General features: G+C 44.6%; 1 protein-coding gene across 2 annotated transcripts; it reads left to right on the top strand.

The window, feature by feature from the left end:
* Positions 1-510: 510 nt before the first annotated feature.
* LOC137159024 (uncharacterized) lies at positions 511-18,599 on the top strand. 2 transcript variants are annotated; one of them, XM_067557174.1, is made up of 7 exons: positions 3,168-3,185; positions 3,592-3,692; positions 6,553-6,692; positions 9,530-9,797; positions 15,311-15,492; positions 16,096-16,154; positions 18,292-18,599. In XM_067557174.1, exons 3-7 carry the CDS (start codon positions 6,588-6,590, stop codon positions 18,440-18,442), a joined length of 765 nt encoding a protein of 254 aa, XP_067413275.1. In that variant the 5' UTR covers positions 3,168-3,185; positions 3,592-3,692; positions 6,553-6,587; the 3' UTR covers positions 18,443-18,599. The 2 variants fall into 2 exon arrangements, with proteins under 2 accessions (XP_067413266.1, XP_067413275.1); XM_067557165.1 differs by lacking the exon at positions 3,592-3,692 and having other exon boundaries at positions 511-3,185.
* The last annotated feature ends 1,093 nt before the right edge of the window (positions 18,600-19,692 follow it).

Genomic DNA, 19,692 nt, shown 5'->3' with positions numbered 1-19,692 from the left:
AAACCAAACGTTTCTCCTGCAGCTGAGGCTGAAGAATATTTTACTGCAGGGAACTCAGTGAAGAATTGCACTTACAAAATGGCTGCCACCTCTTGTTCTCAGTGGGACTGAGGAGCAAACATGGCTGCTGTATCTATTCAGCTGCTCCTCAGAGATTTTCCCTCAGCTTGCTGGCAGCATAGGGGGCCAGCCTCTTCCCTGAGGGCAAGTTGGCTTCACTCTTGCTGGGAACAATGGGAAGCACTGGCCATTTTGAAAAGGACCTCTTACCTAAGGGTAGCCTGAGACCTCCGTCCCAGTGAGAACAATGGGAGATAACCATGCTGAAAAAAGGATAAAACTTGGGAGTTACTGTTAAGGAGAAGATTTTAGGTACCAGCCTCAGCTGATAGATAAAGTTTGTTATGAAAACTAATGGCAAAATAACACCATTAATCCTAAATAGATTATTCCAAAATGTACCGATAGAATCAGGTAAATCTGCTCAACAGGGAAAAGAGGAGGGAGGGGGAATCTGGAGGACAATAGGGAGGGTGAAAGTAGGGTGTACACTCTGCCTGCTGTGGCAAAACAGAGCAGCTATAAACCCAGCTAACTGGCCTGTATGCTTCGGCTGCTTTGAGCTGCTCCAGCGTGGGGTGAACCAGCCGGAGTATACTGGTGAATTTGGCCATAAAAGTTGAAATTTAAAAAACGCAACGTATCTTCAAATCATTGCTCAGTATTCATGTGACATTTTTAATTAAAAGGAAATTCCCTGACATAAACCACATTAAGAGGGAGTTAGCTCTGAGAGAATGTATCAGTAACTTAGGATAAGATACATTACTAAGATGTCATTATCCCCACACTAAGCATGTTAAACTCAGGAAATTCACAGTTAACACATTTGGATTTGTTTTAACTTTAACCTTAAGATACAGAAATGCAGAGTTAGGGCACCCAAACAACCTTAATGCTGTTTTTTTGGCACACCACTATTGTGTTTAAGTATCAGTTTAATCTAATGTGGGACCACAAACTCTAACAGTCTTAGCAAGTCCATGTAATAACCATACAACTACAGTAATTCCCTTCACTTTAGTGCAATTACAACTAGTAATTTGACTTCTTGTGGCCAGTGAATGTCCAACTTCTTCAGAGTCAGAGCACAGAGATGCACAGAAGCATTTTCCATGTTACGTTAAGAAGTTTCTAACACCTTTGTCATGATTTGCTTCAGCCAGTAGGAGGTACTCCACATATTCAAGGACTCAGAGCAGGGATGGTCATTTCATTTTCCAAGCTGGTAGAAGACAGAAGGTAAAAGAAGAACAAGTGGAGTCGTGCACACCGGGCTCTGTACCCCCCATCCCCACTTTAGGGCCCCAACTTAGTGCCACTTTCACCCTGGTCTGTACCCTATGCTTTGTGCTAAGAGCTGCACCCTCTTTCTTCTCTGTGCCCAATACTCTGCCCTCTCTGCTCAATGCTCTCTGCTCTGCAACCTTTCCCTCCCTGCAGTGCATGCTGTCCTGCCACATTTTCTCACGCTAGCAACCTTTTACAGATACAGCCCAGTTTCCTGTAGCCATGATATTGCTCAACTGCATAATAAAGTGGGACTCAGCCAGCTGAGGTTGTGGCCTCTTTCAGACCAGAAAGAAAAACTGTTAACTCAGTTGAACTAGCTTTACTTCAATTGAAAAAAGGACCTGTTTTCCTAGTCAAGGCAAGGCCTGTGAGTGCTCTTCAGGGAATTACGTTGCAGCCCCAGAAACCAATGCACACGTTGGAGAGAATTCCTCGCTGCAGGTAGGGAGGGTCCATGCTGCTTCTGTTCCTCCATAGCTCAGGGGAAGGAGGAACTTTCCTGCTACCTGCTTGTTTTTACTGAGCATGAAACAAAGAGACTGAAGAGTTCAGCCTTGCTAAAAGAAGAAAGACAGAAAGGGAGGCCCAGATAGTTGTCTCAGGCTATGCTCCATAGGGAATACTCTGCAGATCTCCTATGACTCTGAGCCCTGCATGGTGCATTTGTTTACCAAAGAGCTGGGGTTAGTCTAAAGTCTGGTGTAGAAAAGTGACAAAGAAGGTTATCTCCAGATAAAAGGCCATTGAATGCAATGACTGAGGGTGAAGGACTTGAGTTTAAATGAAACAACTTAAAAATGACTTCAAGCTACTGAGAGCTTAATTATGTTGAAAGTGGTGGTGAGAACAAAGACGCCCCCAGGGAGAAATCCCCCATCCTGGGGTGAAAAACCTGCGGTTTCCAAGCAAGGCTTTGAAGTTTGGCTGGAACCCGCTTCCCTAGACAAGTTGGTGATGAGATTCCATTACTGCTCAGGCTGCTTTGGTGTTTATTCAGATCACAATCTTGGCAACATATGTCAGCAATATACAGACCCATTTGTCTCTGCAGCAAGCGCCTTCTCCCCTGCTAAGGGAGCTCTTGTATAAATATCTGAGATAGGAATACTGGAGACAATTCAGTGTCTTCAAGGGTGCAGCTATGAGGGATCTTTCACTGGTTACGGTGTTTCTCAGTGGCCTCTTCTGTATTCCCAGCTTTGTCAGTAAGTCTCATTTCTCTTTTCCTGCTATGGCTGTTAGCGCTCTGAGTTCTGATTATAAGGAGTAAAGGACTTGTGAATGAATAGAGGAGGTGCTAATATCAAGTGCTGAATTATTTTACTAGCGAGAGCATCCTTTATTGGGGAACTGGATCCTCTGTTCTTGTCTGCTTCCTCTTCTGTACAGTGCTGAGGTTACTGTCAGACAACTGCAAAGTAACTGCGGCTTGGTTCTGCCACACTGAGTAAGGTGAGAGTGGAGATGGTTGAATTAAGGACTTAATTAATGGTAATTAGTGACACGGTCTATACAGCCCATCCTGGCAGTTGAATGGTCTTGGAAATCTAACGGCTCATCTCCATTTTTAACTATTCTGATCCTGCTAATTCCTTAAACCAAAATCATAAGGTAAAGAAATGAGGTCTGTGTGTCTTCTGCTTGGAGCTCAAACAAACTCCCCTCCCGGCTAAGGAAGGAAGGCAGCTCAAGCTGTAAGCTGGTGATTTTAGGAGCTTTCTGTTTTGTGAGTGCAGGTGCAGGAGCCATCAGCAGACAGAGTGAAGGAAGGAACTTGTTTGCAGAGAGGGGTTGCTGCAGGAGGCAGAGCCATTCCGTCTATATTGGGCATGGTGAGTGAACTTCTCCTTTAGGCTGTGAGAAGAAGCCTCATTCCCACTCATGTTCCCTCAGCAGCATCCCTCTGGACACTTTCTGGATGCTCACAGGACTTAACTGTCGTTTTATCCCCAAAGAGCTGCAGTCAGAAGTCACGTAAATGTAATGGTGACACCCATGGGCGTGCTGCCTAATCAAGCTCTGCTCTGCTGCACTCCTAGCAAGATCCTTAAAAGGCTCATGCCGCTGTTCACTTGCATAATCAGATACCAAGAGCCTATTTTACAAAACATTAATTAGTGGGAAGATTGGTTAATTGGTCAATACATTCTGCTGAGCAAAATAGGCTTTATTTTCTGTACCACATGTATTAAACTTTGTCTCAAGGCCAATGTTTGCCTCCTTTTGAATTTGTATTAGTTCAAGGGTGCAGTGTTCCAGAAGGACTTGATTCTCAGGGGTGATCGTAGGAGTGCTGTGTAGTTGTAGCCATGTCAATCCCAGGCTATCAGAGAGACAAGGTGCGTAAGGCAACCAGCCTCTGCTGGTGAGAGAGATGGCAAAGCAGCTTTATTTTACAGTGCATGCAAATTAGGAAGTATCTCAGTTTACTGTATTCATTGGGAAAATGGCTGCAGCTTTTGAAAATTGCATATCGTCTTGATTCCTCCTGCAGCCAGCAGAATACAGTTCTAGAGGCTTCCTAAACCATCTATGTCATTTTGACTGTAAATTTTATCATTTAGTGGTTAAAGAACAGGACTAGAAACCTCAAGAGTATTTTTCCCACCTTTGCCGTTTGATATTTGTGACATGTGCCAATGGGACATTGGGCAAGTAATTTATTCCTTATGTGCCTCAGTTTCCCAGGGCATGAAGTAAGAACGATAATCTCTACCCCAGGGAGGGCTATGAGAATTAATTCTTCAATGCTTGAGGCCCTCAGGTGAACGTGCTTTCTAAGTGCATACTAGCATCACATCTAAGTTGAGACAAACTTTCTACTGCGGCTTGGAGTTTGGAGCCATGGCAAGTTCTCGTGCCATTATTGCCAGGCAGGGAATGGGGGAGATGGTAGTTTCCAAACCCCCTCCACATTTTTACAGCACAGAGAAGTCTAGGAACAAAAAGCAGAGCATGTCCTGCTGCAGTTCATCTGGACAGCTCTGAAGCTAGTTCTTGCCTGCTCCCTTTTGCTCTGCTGAACATGCTGCTTTTATCTAGCCCTCATGATTACAGACACTGTGCAAACCGCCTCAGAGAGCCTCAGTCATTTTAATGGTCTCATCATGCTGTCATGCTTGTTGTTAAGAGTATGTTCATATTAGTGACTCGTTTAGAGGTAGCACCAGGCTTTCTGTAGCGAGGCCTTGTCTGTATTCAAAGTTGCATCAGTTTAACTAAGGCCATGTCTCCACTACCACTTTTATTGGTATAACTTACATTGCTCAGGGGTGTGAAAAACACCCCCCCCCAAGTGACATAAATTACACCGACAGAAACACTGGTGTGAACAGTGCTATGTTGGTGGGAGAGCTTCTTCCACCAACATAGCTACCGCTGGTCATGGAGAAGTTTTTATTATGCTGATGGGAGAGCTCTCTCTCATTGGGATAGAGCAACTACACAAGCGATCCTAGGTCTTGTCTGCACTAGCACTTATGCCAGCAAAATTTTTGTCACTCGGGGTGTGAAAAAACAGCCCCCTCCCCCCCCAACGATATACATTTTGTTGGCAGTGCTGTCCACACAAATGCTTATATCTTGGTGGGAGACGCTCTCCCACTGACATAGCCTCGCCGCTCGTTTAGGTGTTTTATTATGTCATTGGGAGAGCTCTTTCCCGTCGACATAATGCAGCTACACAAGAGCTCTTACAGCGGCACAGGCTGCTGTAAACTCTCTAGTGTAGACCTGGCCTCAAGATGTGATTTTAAACTGATTGAGTTAAAGTGATGCTCTTAATTCAACTTAAACCTGTGTAGATGCTCTTAATTCAACTTAAATCTGGAGTATATCAGTTTAGTTTAAGGCTACGGCTACACTGACGGTGGCAAAGTTGCCGCCATCAGATCGATTTCTCTGGATCGACTGAGCGGTCAGTGAAGACCTGCTCAGTCAATCCAGAAATCGATGTACTAAGACCACCTTCACAAGTGGCGTAGCGCTGCGTTGACCGAAACACGGTTCCCTTCGGCGCAGTGCAGTGAAGACGGCGCGCAGAAGAGAAGCAGAGAAGTTGATGGGAGTTACTCAAGTTTTTTGCGTAGCTTGCGTAACTCCCGTCAACTGCCGCCGAATCTCGAAGGTAAGTGTAGACAGGGTCTAAGTAGATTCCTTACCATATTAAACTGAATGGATATAAACCTGGTTTAAACTGAACTAAGAGTGTCCACACTATGGCCTTGCCTACATGAGAAAGTTGCAACCATTTAACTAATTGTGTGATTTTAAACTGGTGCAAACTTCTATGTTGTCACTTATTTTGGTTTAAAGCAGGCTCATTGTGGTTCAGCCTAAATCAACTGGGCACAGATTTAATCTAAACTGCAGTAAAAATGTCCACGCTAGTGTTTGCACTGATTTAATTAAAATTTATTTTTAAACCAATATAAAGTGAAACTGAAGCAACTTTAAGTATAGACAAAGCTGCTGGAGAGAACTAGCCAATTTTCTGAAGTATTTTTACGGGAAACAGTTACTAGCTGATAATCACTGGTGTTTCACAGACAAGAAATGCCCAACTTGAGTGTGTGAGACTCCCTTAGGTGGTGTGAGGTCCAGCTTGAATGCTCTATTTGCCCATGAATTAGAGAGTTTACCCAGACACTCATACTATCTTGGTTAAATAAAACACATTGTCTGAGCAGACATAAGGTCAGCAATTCAACTACAATAGAACTTCTCACATTCTCCCTTTGCTAATTTGCAGGGTTAGTGATTCTCACCAAAATGCAGGTGGTCTCCCCCCTCCCCTCCCACTTCTCTTTAAAAACTAGATGGCAGGGACTTGTCATGTGATCTCCTATTACTGAGACCTTATTGCTTTTATAAAATATGCTAGAGTGAATTTACTAGTCTACTATGAAGTATGTCATCATGAACTACAGTCAAAATACATGACCACATTAAATTTGTGGATTTGTGTGTGTGTTTGTTCTTTGCAGAATTAGGCACCCCTTTTGCAGCAAGGTTTTCTTGTCGGTTTCTCAGTTCTTTGAGGCAGGAACCATCTTTCTGTTCTGTGTTTGTACAGTGCCTAGCACAATCTGGTCCTGGTCCATGACTTGGGCTCCTAGGCACTAGCACAATGCATATAATAAATAGTAATAATTTCTGCATTCTGTAAGAATTCTGACTTCGTCTTTCCTGTGTTCACAGACATTTCCGGCAGTCCTGTAAGTCTGGATGTTGGGATGTGCAGGTCCCACTGTTTATCCCAAAGAATAAACTCTTATCAGCCTGGATTTCCAGGCCTCTCCAAACATTCCTCCATGCTGGACTTCCTCAGAACTAAAAAGGTGAGAAATGGGCATCTCTGTATTTTGTTGTCCCCACAGTGGGAGCAGCTACACCCAGAAGTAGGTCATGCATTATGGTTTTCTTTATGAGCATATTAAAGTCATTTCCTCCTGAAATGCACTAAACCATTCATCTCACATATTGTCCTGCCAGTCTACAAACAAGTGAGGTAATTGAGTTACAGGCAAGGAAACTAACTCGCCTTGGGTGTCTGACACCTGCTGGGAGAGAAATAGCCAGAACTCAGCTGTATATGAAGATATGCATGTTAGACAAAGGGGACTGGACTAGGTGATCTATGGAGGTGCCTTCCAGTCCTATGATTCTGCAATATTTTATACTTTATAATATCTTGACTAGATGGTGTTTGATGGATTTTGGGGTCCCTTAATATCTCCTTCACCCCTGCAACCTAGCAATCATGCCAGTACTTTAGGCTTCATCTGCTCTACACTAGGTCCCAGTAAATAAAAAGCTTCTTTTCTAATTTTGTCAGTTTGTACATGTGGGAAGAGACTGGCTGCATTTCCCTGTCTCAGAATCAGGTTGTTTGTGGGGGTGTTAGCTTGCTGTAGCTAACCTCTCTCCACTTGGCCATCACTGCACTCTCAGCAGATCCTTAGCTAGGATACTTTCCTTCCCTTTGTATAAAATACCATGGGACTCTTCAGTCAAGACAAGGAACGCTAATTAATAAACTAGCAAGAGCCTATGCTGTATAGGACTTGTCTAAACACAAAAAAAACGAGAGTTCGGTGGCACTTTAAAGACTAACAAATTTAATTTTAGCAGGCATAAGCTTTATAGTCTTTAAAGTGCCACAGAACTCTCATTGTTTTTGCTGTATACAGACTAACACGGCTACCCCTCTGGAACTAAACACAAAAGTTGCAGTGCTTTAACTATATCGACATAAATAAAACAGTACAAGCCCTTAGAGTGAACACAGTTATCCTGGTATAAATGTACTCTATGCCAGAATAGTTATTCCTGTGGACCACTGGTTTTCAACCTTTTTTCCTTTGCGAACCCCTAAAAATTATTTGAATTGAGGTGCTGACCCCCTTGAAAATCTTAGGCAAAGTCTGCGGACCCACAGGGGTCTGTGGACACATGTTGAAAACCATTGTTCTATGGTAACAACGACCTTTTGTGGATCCCTTAGACATAGTCTGCGGGTCCCCAGGTGTCTGTGGACCACAGGTTGAAAACCACTGCTGTATAGGAAGGGGCAGTAAACTATTCTGGGATAAGGCTTCTTTATACCGAGATAACTGTGTCCACGCTACAGGCTGTAATAGTATCACTGTATTGGTAAAAACATCACAACTGTAATCGACATAGTTACACAAACAGTGCACGTAGACCATGCTTACCGTTCTTTACAAAGAATTGGCTGGGAAAAGAGACTTGTTATTAATGCAATTTCAAAAGCCACCATCACAAAGACACATTCAGAAACACTTTAAGTGAGGGGAAGTCTGTACAATCCATTCCCATCTAGAGTTTAAAAAGGGGTTTGTAATGAGCCATGTTTCGAAGTGTTTCTCCCATGACCTGATCTGAAGGGTTAATATAGTATCATAGAACCATACAAATGCATGGCTGGAAGGGACTTTCAGAGGTCACCTAGTCCAGCCGCCTGAGCTGAGGCAGGACCAAGCAAACCTAGACCACCCTTGGCAGGGTTTGTCTAGCCTGTTCTTAAAAACCTCCAATGATGGTAATTCAACAACCTCCTCCAGAGCTTAACTGGCCTTATAGTTAGAAAGATTTTCCTGCTCTCTAACCTAAATCTCCTTTGCTGCAGATTAAGCCCATTGCTTCAGTGGACATGGAAAACCATCACCCAGTGTTTTCAATCTTTCCTCATAGGTCAGGTTTTCTAAATCTTTGATCATTTTTGTTGCTGTCCTCTGGACTTTCTCCAATTTGTCCACATCTTTTTTGAAGCGTGGCACCCAGAACTGGACCCAGGACTCCAGCTGAAGCCTCACCTCCAGTGCCCAGTGGAGTGGAACAGTTACCTCCCATGTCTCACCTATGACACTCCTATTAATACATTCCAGAATATTAGATTGTTTTGCAATTGCATTCCAGTGTTGACTCATATTCAGCTTGTGATTCACTGTACCTCCAGATCCTTTTCAGCAGTAGTAGCGAGTTATTTTATCATTATGCATTTGGTGTAGTACTTTGCACTTGTCTTTATTGTATTTCATCCTGTTGATTTCAGACCAATTCTACAATTTTTCAAGGTGGTTTTGAATTCTAATTTTGTCCTCCAAAGTGCTTGCAACGCCTCCCAGCTTGGTGCCATTTGCAAATTTTATAAGCATACTCTCCACTCCACTTTATAAGTCATTAATGAAAATATTTAACAATACTGAAACTAGGACAGAACCCTGCAGGACCCCACTAGATACGTGTCTCCAGTTGGACAGTGAACCACTGATAACTACTCTTTGAATATGTTTTTAATCAGTTTTGCATATAGTCATTTAAACTGGACCACATTTCCCTAGTTTGCTTATGAGAATGTCATCGGGGAGTGTGTCAAAAGCCTTACTAAAGTCAAGATATATCATGTCTACAACTTCCTCCCTATCTGCTAGACCAGTACTCTGTCAAAGAAGAAAATTAGGCTGGTTTGGCTTGACCTATTCTTGATAACCCTATTATCCTCCAGGTACTTACAAATTGATTGTTTAATAATTTGTTCCAGTATCTTTCCAGGTATTGACGTTAGGATGACTGATCTACAATTCCCCAGGTCCTCTTTGTTCCCTCCCCTCGTTTTTAAATATACCTGTTACCTTGTGACTGTTCTGTGCAGATGCAGGATAGACAGGCGGAGCTGCCTCTGTCGACTGGAGCAGAACGTTCCTGCCCTTTGGATTCCCATTGTGAGCCCACCAGAGTTCACGTGGAGCGAGTGCTACTGTTTGAAGGGGTTCAGGAAGTGGAAGTGATTGAGGCCTGTCAATGTAACGCGAGCCCAGAGGAGTGTCTCCGACTGCCATCCCTGAAAACGTTCTTTCCAGACACCCCCTTGGAGTTCACTGTGGATGTTGGAAAGTGCTCCAAGCCATCACATGCAAGAGGTATGGAAAAACAGGAGGCCACTCTTCCCTCCTCATCTCATGGGGCAAGAGGAGTAGATGAGCTGAGGAGGCCAATACGGGGAAGGAGTTACTCCTCATCATATCTCAGAGTTGGGATCGGCACCTCAGATGCTACTGTTGCAACCTGAGAAAGCCAGGTGAAATGTAAAGAACTCCCTTATGCTACTTAAAGCCATGTCTGCCTCTTGGTTAAACAGGAGTGTAGTTCATAGTCTCTGGAATTCTAATGAAGTAAGTCACAGCAAAACACCTTGCACTGAGACAGCAGGGTGTATGGATTAGGTAGGGGGCTGGATGCTGAGGACTTCTGAGTTCTAGTCCCCCCACTGCTGCTGATCTGTAGTGTGACCACTTGACCTCTCTGTGCCTGAATGCTCTCTTCTGTAAAATGGGTTTGATAATCATTCTCTGCCTTTGTGAGTTGATGTGAGGACTGATTATTCTATGCACCTTTCATCTGAAGATAATTTATATGGAGTACCAGCAGCACCAGAGTTCTAAAGGGACACTGAACTGTTAGAGGGGCCACTCACCAGGTGAGATATTATAGTGCGCAAGTGTGTTTCTAAGTTTGCAGATGATATTGAAGGTGGAGGCTGAGTGAACAGTGTACCTAACCTGCAAAGGACTGGGCAGTAGGTGGCTAATGCATTTAACTGGATACAAATATCAAATTATTGGGATAGTAGCTAGGATCCTGTTTGGGAAATATGCACTAAATGGAACAAACATCAGGTGTAAGTATATGAGAGTGAGGATTATTGTGGAAAAGATCCTGGAAACCCTCACTTTAGAACATGGCTGCAGAAAAGAGTTAAACAATCCTAAAGGCTTGTCTACTGGGGGAAATTTACCAGAAGAACTGTTGTGGAATAAACTGCTTGGGAATAGCTCACTGTGGAGACACCTTTATTCTGGAATAATTAGCATGCCTTGTGAGCACACAGTTATTCCAGAATAAAGTGACTTTGTGTCCTAAGTGATGTTTGAGAGCATGGGAAGGATTCAGATTCAGAATGCAGAACTTGCTTTGTGGAAGCTTGCAGATAGGGGAGGGTTGCAGGAGGCAACTCCAAGGAGGATAGACGTTATGACCGATGTGGTCCGTGGTACCTGAGAAGGGACTGGGGTTGGTTTGGGATTGTGGGATAAGCACAGTAGATGGATAGTCCTGCTAGAATAATCAGCAGTGAAACAGTCGTTTATGTTTCAGAGTTAAACATCACATTGAAATAAATGGGGTGCAGTTCACATCATACTGTACCTGGAGTGACATCCAGGTTTGAATTTGGATCATGTAGTGCTGCTAAAAGCTTGAGTTTCTGCTGCTGGATTTAAACAATCCAGTCCAGCAGCTGTGAGCACTAGCAGACACATAAACAGAGCTATTCAGGAAACATAATTTCCATTCTTCAGGAAATCCCAACATTTCAAAATTTCCTTTCATTCTCACTTGGAATGAAAAGTTGAATTTTCAAAATTTACCATGAAACCAAAATTCTGAAATATGTTGTTTTAGACACATCAAACAATTTTCTCAAAACATTTCATTCCAATGAAGCTCAAAAGTTTAATTTCAGTGTTATCATTTTGACTTTTCTGTTATTTTATAACTTACAACATAATATAGGATATAAGTCAAAATGACAGTCTAAACAAATTATTGTAATAATTCCTGTTGAAAATTGATTGGATCGCATGAAACCTTTCAATTTTGTCAAATCAGCATTTTCTCAGGGAAAACTCTTCCATCAGAAGGTGTTCAAGCAGCTCTACTAAGAAGTCTTGTATGTGGACCAGCCACTAGAGAGGGACAGAGACCCACTTTTCAAGTATGGGATATGCAAACAGCAGCAGCACAGAAATAAGTCCAGAGAGATTGGGAAGAGAAAGATCCAGATTTTTAAAGGTACATTGGCGTTTCTGTGCTCAGTGTTGTAATGCCTAGCTAATTTAGGAGCCTAAATCTCATTTTGAAAAGTGATTTAGGCACTTAGGAGTCTAAATCCTATTAACTGGCAATGGGATTTAGGTTCATAGATGCCTAAATCCCATAGGCTCCTAAACCCTAAATCCCTTTGTCTGAATTCTTTAAGCTTCTAAATTCCTTAGGTTTACTTAGGCTCCTAAATCAGTTAGGCATTTCAATGAGTGCAGCGATGCCTAAATATCTTAACAAATCCAAGCCAATGGCAATGATAACAAGAAACTCAGGGACATCTGGGTGTGAAATGTGTGCTGCTCTGACTGTTTGAATGGAGAGGGCATGCATAGTGAGTCTGACCTCCTTCAGCAATACAGCATGTGTGTGATCTGGCAGGAGGACATAGCTAACCCAGAACTCAATAATGCAGAACTAAAGTGAGTGGAAGTATTGTAAATGCAATTTGCACAGATGTAAGGGATGGAAGAATTAGGCCCGCTGTCTTCAAGCTAAGTGGAGGCTTTTCTTTCCCTCAGGATTTTCCATGTGTGGTTGGAGGAATGGGGTGCAGGAGACTGAGTGCAGCAGAGTCTCTGTACTTAAATATCTTTTGTTCCCACACAGGACACAGTGTGGTATGTGAAGAAGGCTGATCTAGTGGTTAAAACTCACGGGTGGGACTTGGGAGATCTGGTTTTGTTCCTGGCTCTATCTCTGACTTCCCACATCAGCTCAAATTGCATCCCTTCTGTAAAGTGAAAATAATGGCTGGGCTGAGATTTTCAAAGCTGCACAAAGGATGTAGACCCCCAGTTCCCACTGGAAGAATTAGACCTCAGAATCCTAGAGGCAGATTTGAAAATCCCGCCCAATAGTTCTCAGTTTTCAGAAGTAACTGGTGATTTGGGATGGTCAAACAGACACCTGGAGGAAGCCCAGTTCTCAGACAGTCCTTAGCACCCACCAGCTGGAAGTCTGGCCCTTCCAGGCATCTGTTGCTGGGCACCTGAAATCACTGGTCAGTTTAGAACATTAGGCCAATGACACCTTTCCTGTTTAGTCAAGTGCCTGGAGACGCACAGCTGGGAAAGCACAAAGTCGTCTCACACCCCCTTAACAGCTGGGGAACCTGTCAAAAAGACTGAATGACTTGCTTGAAGAGGGGGCAGCTCACCCTGCAAGCCAGAAAACCAGTGTTTGACTCCTGGGTCTGATTTGTATTTGCTGTATGACTTTGAGCAAGCCACCTTGTCACCCTCCTCCATCTGTAAAACGGGGCTCTTCATCCTTATTTACTTATCTCACAGAGGAGAGGGGGGCTGAGAGGGTTAGGGAAGAACAGCTGTCCTTATGCTCAACCAATGCAGTAACAAAGAGCCATATTGGACAGACTGTGTCTGTACCCTTCAAGTTGTTTGAAAAAAAACTGTCGTTTGCTTGAAGAATGTGTAGAATATTGTTGCTGATGAAGGTTATTTCATATCCCAGTAGCATGCAGAAGCCACACTCAGGATGAGGAAATCAGTGCGTGAGGCCTGGACCTGGCACCTCAAGGTCCTGCTTTGAGTCTCTGCATTTTATTTCCATTCCTTGTACCTAGGGCTTCCCGCTATTCGTGCTGAATCTCACCTTCATCTCAGTCTCCTGTGCTAGTCCGTTCAGGACATTTTGCAGTTTAGTTCTGTCCTGGTTGTTTGCTCCCCATCCAGTGCTGGCATTATCTGCAAACTGGACCATTGTTGAATTTACACCTCCCTCCAGGAAAGTGGTTCTCGTGCTGTTTTCCGCAGACCACTGCAAAGCTGCTTCTGTCATAATAATGAAGCATCTGTTGGTCTCCTGTCAGTGATGATGCTTTCTGCTGGCTCTAGCCTGCTCCAGGACTCAGGAGTCACCTGGCCTTTGAGTCGCTGATTTTGTGGTTTTGACCAACTAAATCAAAACAATTATCTCCTCTTCTCCTCTCCCTGTAGCTGCTCTGTATCTGTCTTTGAGGTAAATTCAGCCGGGATCAGTTTTTCAGACACCAGAACTGGCCGAGTACGATACATACAGGAAGGCAATACCCAGACAAGGAGAGATTAGAGAGGGGGGGGGGGGTGTTCAGCACCAGTACAAGCAAAGTGCCCACCCACAGCACCAAGACAAAAGGGGAGGTGTAGCCAAGTGTCTGGCCCCATTAATAAGTTCATTATCATCTTGGCTTCTTAGAGTGGTTACTTAGGTCATACTGGCCTCTTTAATATATTGCCTTTTTGCATAACCCAGCACCATGGGCTACGTCGTGGCTTTGAAACCACAGCTCTTGTTTGGTTGGGGGGAGGATTACAATACTGGAATCCCTTGGAAAACCAGAGAGGGGGCTGGCATGCCCTTTAATGGGGTTCAGTATGCATTCCCCCTGCATCAGTTCTGCAGGCTGGTGTCGGCCATGGCCCCACTCTGACCCCATCCCTTGGGTTATCTGGCACTGCAGGCGGCTCGAGGCTCATGCAGTGCCTGCCCTCAGCACTCTGACTGTGGTGACACAGGGACACAAGCGGGAGATGGCTCCGTGAGCATCTCTCCCTTCCCAGTTTACTGGGACTAATCATTGTCTGGCCTCCAAGAAGGGATGGAATCAGGATTGGGAGGCTGGACGGCTAGGTGCCCATGGGAGAAGCTTGAGCTTAAGAAGTGGGTCCACAGGATCTGTTGAGAAGCACAGATCCAGAATGCTGATGGAAGGACTCTTTAGTCTGTGTCGGAGCTCACTGGATACTGAGCCCTCTTGAAAGCCCTTAATGTTATCCTCACACAAATAATGCATGTCCTTTGTCAGTTTCCAGAGATTTATGTATTGACTCCCTTCACCAGCTGCCTGGAATAGATGTCAACCTCTGGCTGTTACCAGAAATACAGCATGAAAATATGGTACAGCTCATAAACCGTAATGCTCCGCAAAGGAGGAACATCAGAGAATGTTCCTCACTCTCAGACTCGAGTGTAATAATAGTGCAAAGTTATGGAAGGGCAGGAAGTGTCCAGTACTATAACCACCACAATCCAAAGTGAAAGTGCGAAGCAGATATCAGACCAGAGCGATGTCTGCCCAGCTCAGGCAGGGGGCACGAGGAGATGAGCTAATCCAATCCAAAAACGTTTTTTATTAACTATTTGGGTCTAAGTCTTGCAGCTCTTCCTCAGACATAACTCCCACTATTTCGGAGACTGGACTTTGGGATTTGTCCTTTGGAGAAGGAAAGAATGTCTGTTGGATGCATGATGTCCACATCTAGCAATGCCACATGCAGTGAAATCACCAAGAGAGCAACACAAAAGCTAAACAGTGGCTCCGAGTTGGCAAAAAGAACCGTGGCCAGGGCTTGCTAGCTGAGGGACCAGCTCCTAACATAGAAAGTGTGCACATTCCATGTTGTGTGTCACATGATTTAGGCCTGACGCTGCAGAACTCCCGGAAGACTTAGATTTAGGCCTGATGCTGCAGAAGACGCCCAGCAGCAATGCTCCACATGCAATGGCCTCAGGGCTGATTGCTGTGTTTAATTACACTCTGGTTCTCTTTCAGACGGACTCTTTTGTGCGCCTACAAAGTTTGACTGTGTTCTGATCAAAAGCCCAGATGGCGTTGACGTGGTTCGAACTCTGGAAAACTGTGAAATGAAAGAAACCTGCTATCGAGTTTCCTATGTGGAATACTATTATGAAATTGTACACAACTCTGCTGGGGACAGAGAGGAGCGATTGAAGGTTAGTCTTTGCCTGTGGCTCTAAAAGAGTCTGAGGATTTGTCCAAAGACAAAAGTTGTACCACTTTAAGTATAAGTGGGACAATTCCCACCCTCGTGAGAATGCAAGTTAAACCAGTATGGCTATACCTATACAGTAAGGGCAATAAGTTATAGTGGTGTAAGCAACTTTATACTAGCGTAACTGCACCCACACTAGGGGTTGTACTGGTATAGCTTTTTCATTAAAAAGTCACACATCTAACTGAAACAGTTACACCAGTACAAAATCTGGGTATTGACCAGGCCTTATTTCACTGCCATGGACTAATCTACAATCCCAAGTTAAGTTATAAAGCAATACATTTTATTTTCTTGGGCAAAAAAAATCAGTGACATATTTACCATGACTTTATCTTAATGTACCGCTGACACAATAAGAGCCGTATCCTTTACCAGGGAGTCAGTACTATTCATCAGTTAAAAACGGGTTAAAATATTAGGACACAGCACTGCCCACAAGCAGGGCTTACTGCTAAGTATCTGGAATGCTGTGTCCCTTTGGGCATTTATCAGCAGGGCCTTCCAAGTGATTTTCTTGTCTTTGTTTTGCAAATCTTTTCAGGAAATTGATGTGGGACGGTGCTTGGGGAGCTGCACCTCAGGGAATCATTGCCTGCTTAGGTAAGCACAGCTGTTCACACACAGCCTCTCCCCTTACAGTAGGGTTGGCTAAAATCCTCTAAAAATGCAGATTTCCTACAGAATTGAAGGACAAAATCTGTCCAAACGTACATCCATGTATCTCTGTTGACCTGTTGCAATTGTGTGGAAAGTCAGTGCCCAAGCTGCTTCCAAGGAGTCTGTCATTTTCAGTCAGTTGCCAGTTAGTACTGTATTATCACTGTTTATTGGGCTCCAGTGTCTCAGAGTTTGGTAAGGTAACTGCACCATTTGCATTGAGTTCCCTTATCCTTTACAAATTCACATCCCACATTGATATTTCTAGTAATGTCAAGCTGGCCCTGAGACTTGAGCCAAGGGAATCAAGCATAGACTCTGAAGGGAGATTTATAACTTGCACACAGTCTCTACAGCAGTGGGTGCACGCTAAGAACCTGGACGAAGAACTCGCAAGCTTTCTTGTTCTATCAGACAGCCAGATGCACACGTATTTCATAGATTCTAAAGCCAGAAGGAAGCTTTCTGATCATCTAGTCTGACCTCCTGCACAGTACAGGCCAGAGAACTGCCCCACAATAATTCCTAGAGCAGATCTTTTAGAAAAACATCCAATTTTGATTTAAAAATGGTCAGTGATGGAGAATCCACCATGACCCTTGATAAATTGTTCCAGTGGTTAATTACTCTCACCACTTATTTTCAGTCTGAATTTGTCTAGCTTCAGTTTCCAGCCATTGGATCATGTTAGACCTTTCTCCTTGAGTCTAACACTATCAAGCATGTTTTCTAATCCTTTAATCGTTCTTATGGCGCTTCTCTGAACCCTCTCCACTTTGACAACATCCTTCTTCTTGAACACCAAAGCTAGTAAGGATCTTATTGCAGACGCTATGGCAATGATGGAAAGATGGTCCTTTTATCTGTGGTCCAAATGGTCTTCTCTGCCCATAGAAATCATGGAATGAGGATGTGGAATCTTTCTCCCTTTCATTGCACTCCATAGATGTCCCTCTGCAGGAATTGCAAATCTACAGCTGGTTTAAATGAGAGAGGGCTGGTAACAGGGTTTTCTTTGTGACCGTCTTTGATTTTCAAATTCACTTTCTCCCTTTGTGTACCAGAGCCTGGATTTGATCATCTTCTTGACATGCTGCAAACTCACCTGTTGTCCTAGGCTTTGTCTGGATGGGTGGGGGAGGTTTGGGAACTGGGTGTTGCTTGTTTTGAGGTTGGGGTGGTCAGAACTTGTCTGGGGGTGAGAACAGCTGTCTTTCACTGCTGTTGGCATGCATTTGCTTAGTTTGTTTTAGTTTTGTAGTGTGGCTGGAGAGCTCTGACTGGCACAAATGGAAACAAATAATCAACAATCAAGAAATAATCCCCATTTTATAGATGGGGAAACAGGCATGGAAAGATGAAATAGCTCAGCCCAGAAGCCTGTGACAGAACATCAAAGAGAATCTAAATTGCCAGATGCCCCGAGCCCATCCTCCCACTTCTGGGTAGAGAGTAGCCTAACTTGCCCACCCCCACTGTCTAGTGTATTCGGTGCTGTTTGCTAATGCTTTCTCTGGGTATTTAAAAATAGTTTCTTGGCTCTGTTACTGCTGCTTTGTCCCCTTTGTGGAGTCCCTTTACATACGGAATACTTTGAGCTCTGTGGGGTAGGAACGATCTGTTCTGTGTTTGCCCAGCACATAGCACACTGGGCTCCTGGTCCATGACTGGGGCTCCTAGGCAGAGAGAGGCAGTGTGGCCTAGTGGGTAGAGCACTAGACTGGGACTCAGAAGACCTGGTTCTACTCCTGCTGAGTGACCTTAGGCCAGTCAAGTCACTTCTCTGTGCCTCAGTTTCCCCATCTGTAAAATGTGGGGCAATGATACTTCCCTTGTAAATGACTGTGAGATCCACTGATGAAAAGCTCTGTATGAGAGCTGGGCGTTATTATTATTAGATACTACCACAGTACAAATAATAATTGTGAATCCAGCCTTGCTTCAGAGACCAGCCAGGAGCTGTGAGCCCGGCCTTGTGACATAGACAGGATGCGAGCTGTGAACCGAGACGTGGGGCAGACCGAGAGCGCTGCATCTTCCGGGCCTCTGGAGAGTCAATGCTTTTGTTTTTTAATGGCAGGGATTCGCAAAATGGAGAGAAATGCCCGGTTTGGGCTGAAGGTGCCTCCAGCCATTGTGTCCCTCACCAGTACAACACACACACGTTCAAGAGCCGCAGCGGCCACATCCGCACCGTCCTCGCCATCCAGACGTGTAAATGTGGGAGTTAGAGACTTGGGGGGGAGGCAGGGCATTGGAGCTTCCAAGAAGGGTGACGGGAGGGGAGAATGCAAATGGCACCCCGTCCTGAGGTGCCCACCCTCTGCCAGACTGTCTGTACCATATGTAAATGAGAGAAGGCTATTTTATAAATTAAAGGTATTTCAAACAGTGGCTGTGTGGAAATTAATTACCTCCAGAATGTTTTGCAGCTTTTAAAGAAACACTGCGGGCCATAGTCTGTCTCCGGGGAACATTTGCGGCTCCTGAGGACTGGAGTGGGAGCCCATGTGTATTCAAAGCCAGAATATGGCTTTGTAAGAGCCAGAGCCCAAAAAGGCTTCAGATGGGCTTTTCTGTGCCTCCGTGTTCTTCCCCCACACGTTATGTATGTTTAATTGCAGGCCGAGTACACCTGCCTGCACGTCCTGTGACAAACTGGCTAAATGCATTATAGCAGAGAGACAATTCAGCTGCGCCGTGAGGGGGCCTTCCCAGGGCTCTTCCCCAGGATCTGGCATCTTTGTCATCCTTTAGTTTTTACAAACATACAAGACATGCTTGAAGTGAGACAACACGGATAACGCCCCATAACACACACAGATGTGGGGGAGGGAGCAGGACAGGGGGGATGCAAAAGGAGCAGGAGCTGGGGAGACAGACGGAGTAGGGGAGCAGGACGCAGGGGAAATGTGTGGGAGCAGAGGCCCATCAGGACATTTCCCTTTCCTGGTGTGTACGATCTGAGCAGTCCCAGACCTACACTGTTCTGTACGACAACCAGCCTTGGCCCTGTCAGTGGGAATCTGAATAGTTTCCCGCTGCTACTTAACTAAGAGCTACTCAAATTGCTTGTAATTAGCTCACTGTGTATTCTGGGTAATTAGGAGCTCTCTCATCCTTGTTACATTGGATCAGAATAAATTATAGACACGGATTTCCCAAGGAGACTTCAACATTATCCTAATCCCATTAAACTTTAATCCTCCGCACTGTGCAGCCCACCGGGGGGCTAAGATGGGCCAGGCACCCCCTAAACTGCCTGGCCATGGGAGACTCTAATTTCAGGTCAGTCAGTGTAGTCTGTGATGTGGGGAAAAGGACAGGTGCGTGGAGAACCGTGGTGCCCCTGCCAGGCCTGTGAGAGCGTCAGGAAGAGCAGCCCATCCTGGGGCTGTAAGGAGAGGAGGAGAGGCTGCCTGCTTCTGCTAGGTCATTTCCAGGGGTGAGATGAGTGAAGGTTTAAGGAGCTGCACAACAT

The sequence above is a fragment of the Emydura macquarii genome, unplaced genomic scaffold, assembly GCF_026122565.2.
Source record: "Emydura macquarii macquarii isolate MOO-44397 ecotype Brisbane River unplaced genomic scaffold, CSIRO-AGI_Emac_v2 contig_306, whole genome shotgun sequence".
NCBI lineage: Eukaryota > Metazoa > Chordata > Testudines > Chelidae > Emydura > Emydura macquarii.
Note: the sequence above shows the minus strand (reverse complement) of the source record. Positions and strands in the feature narration are given on the sequence as shown.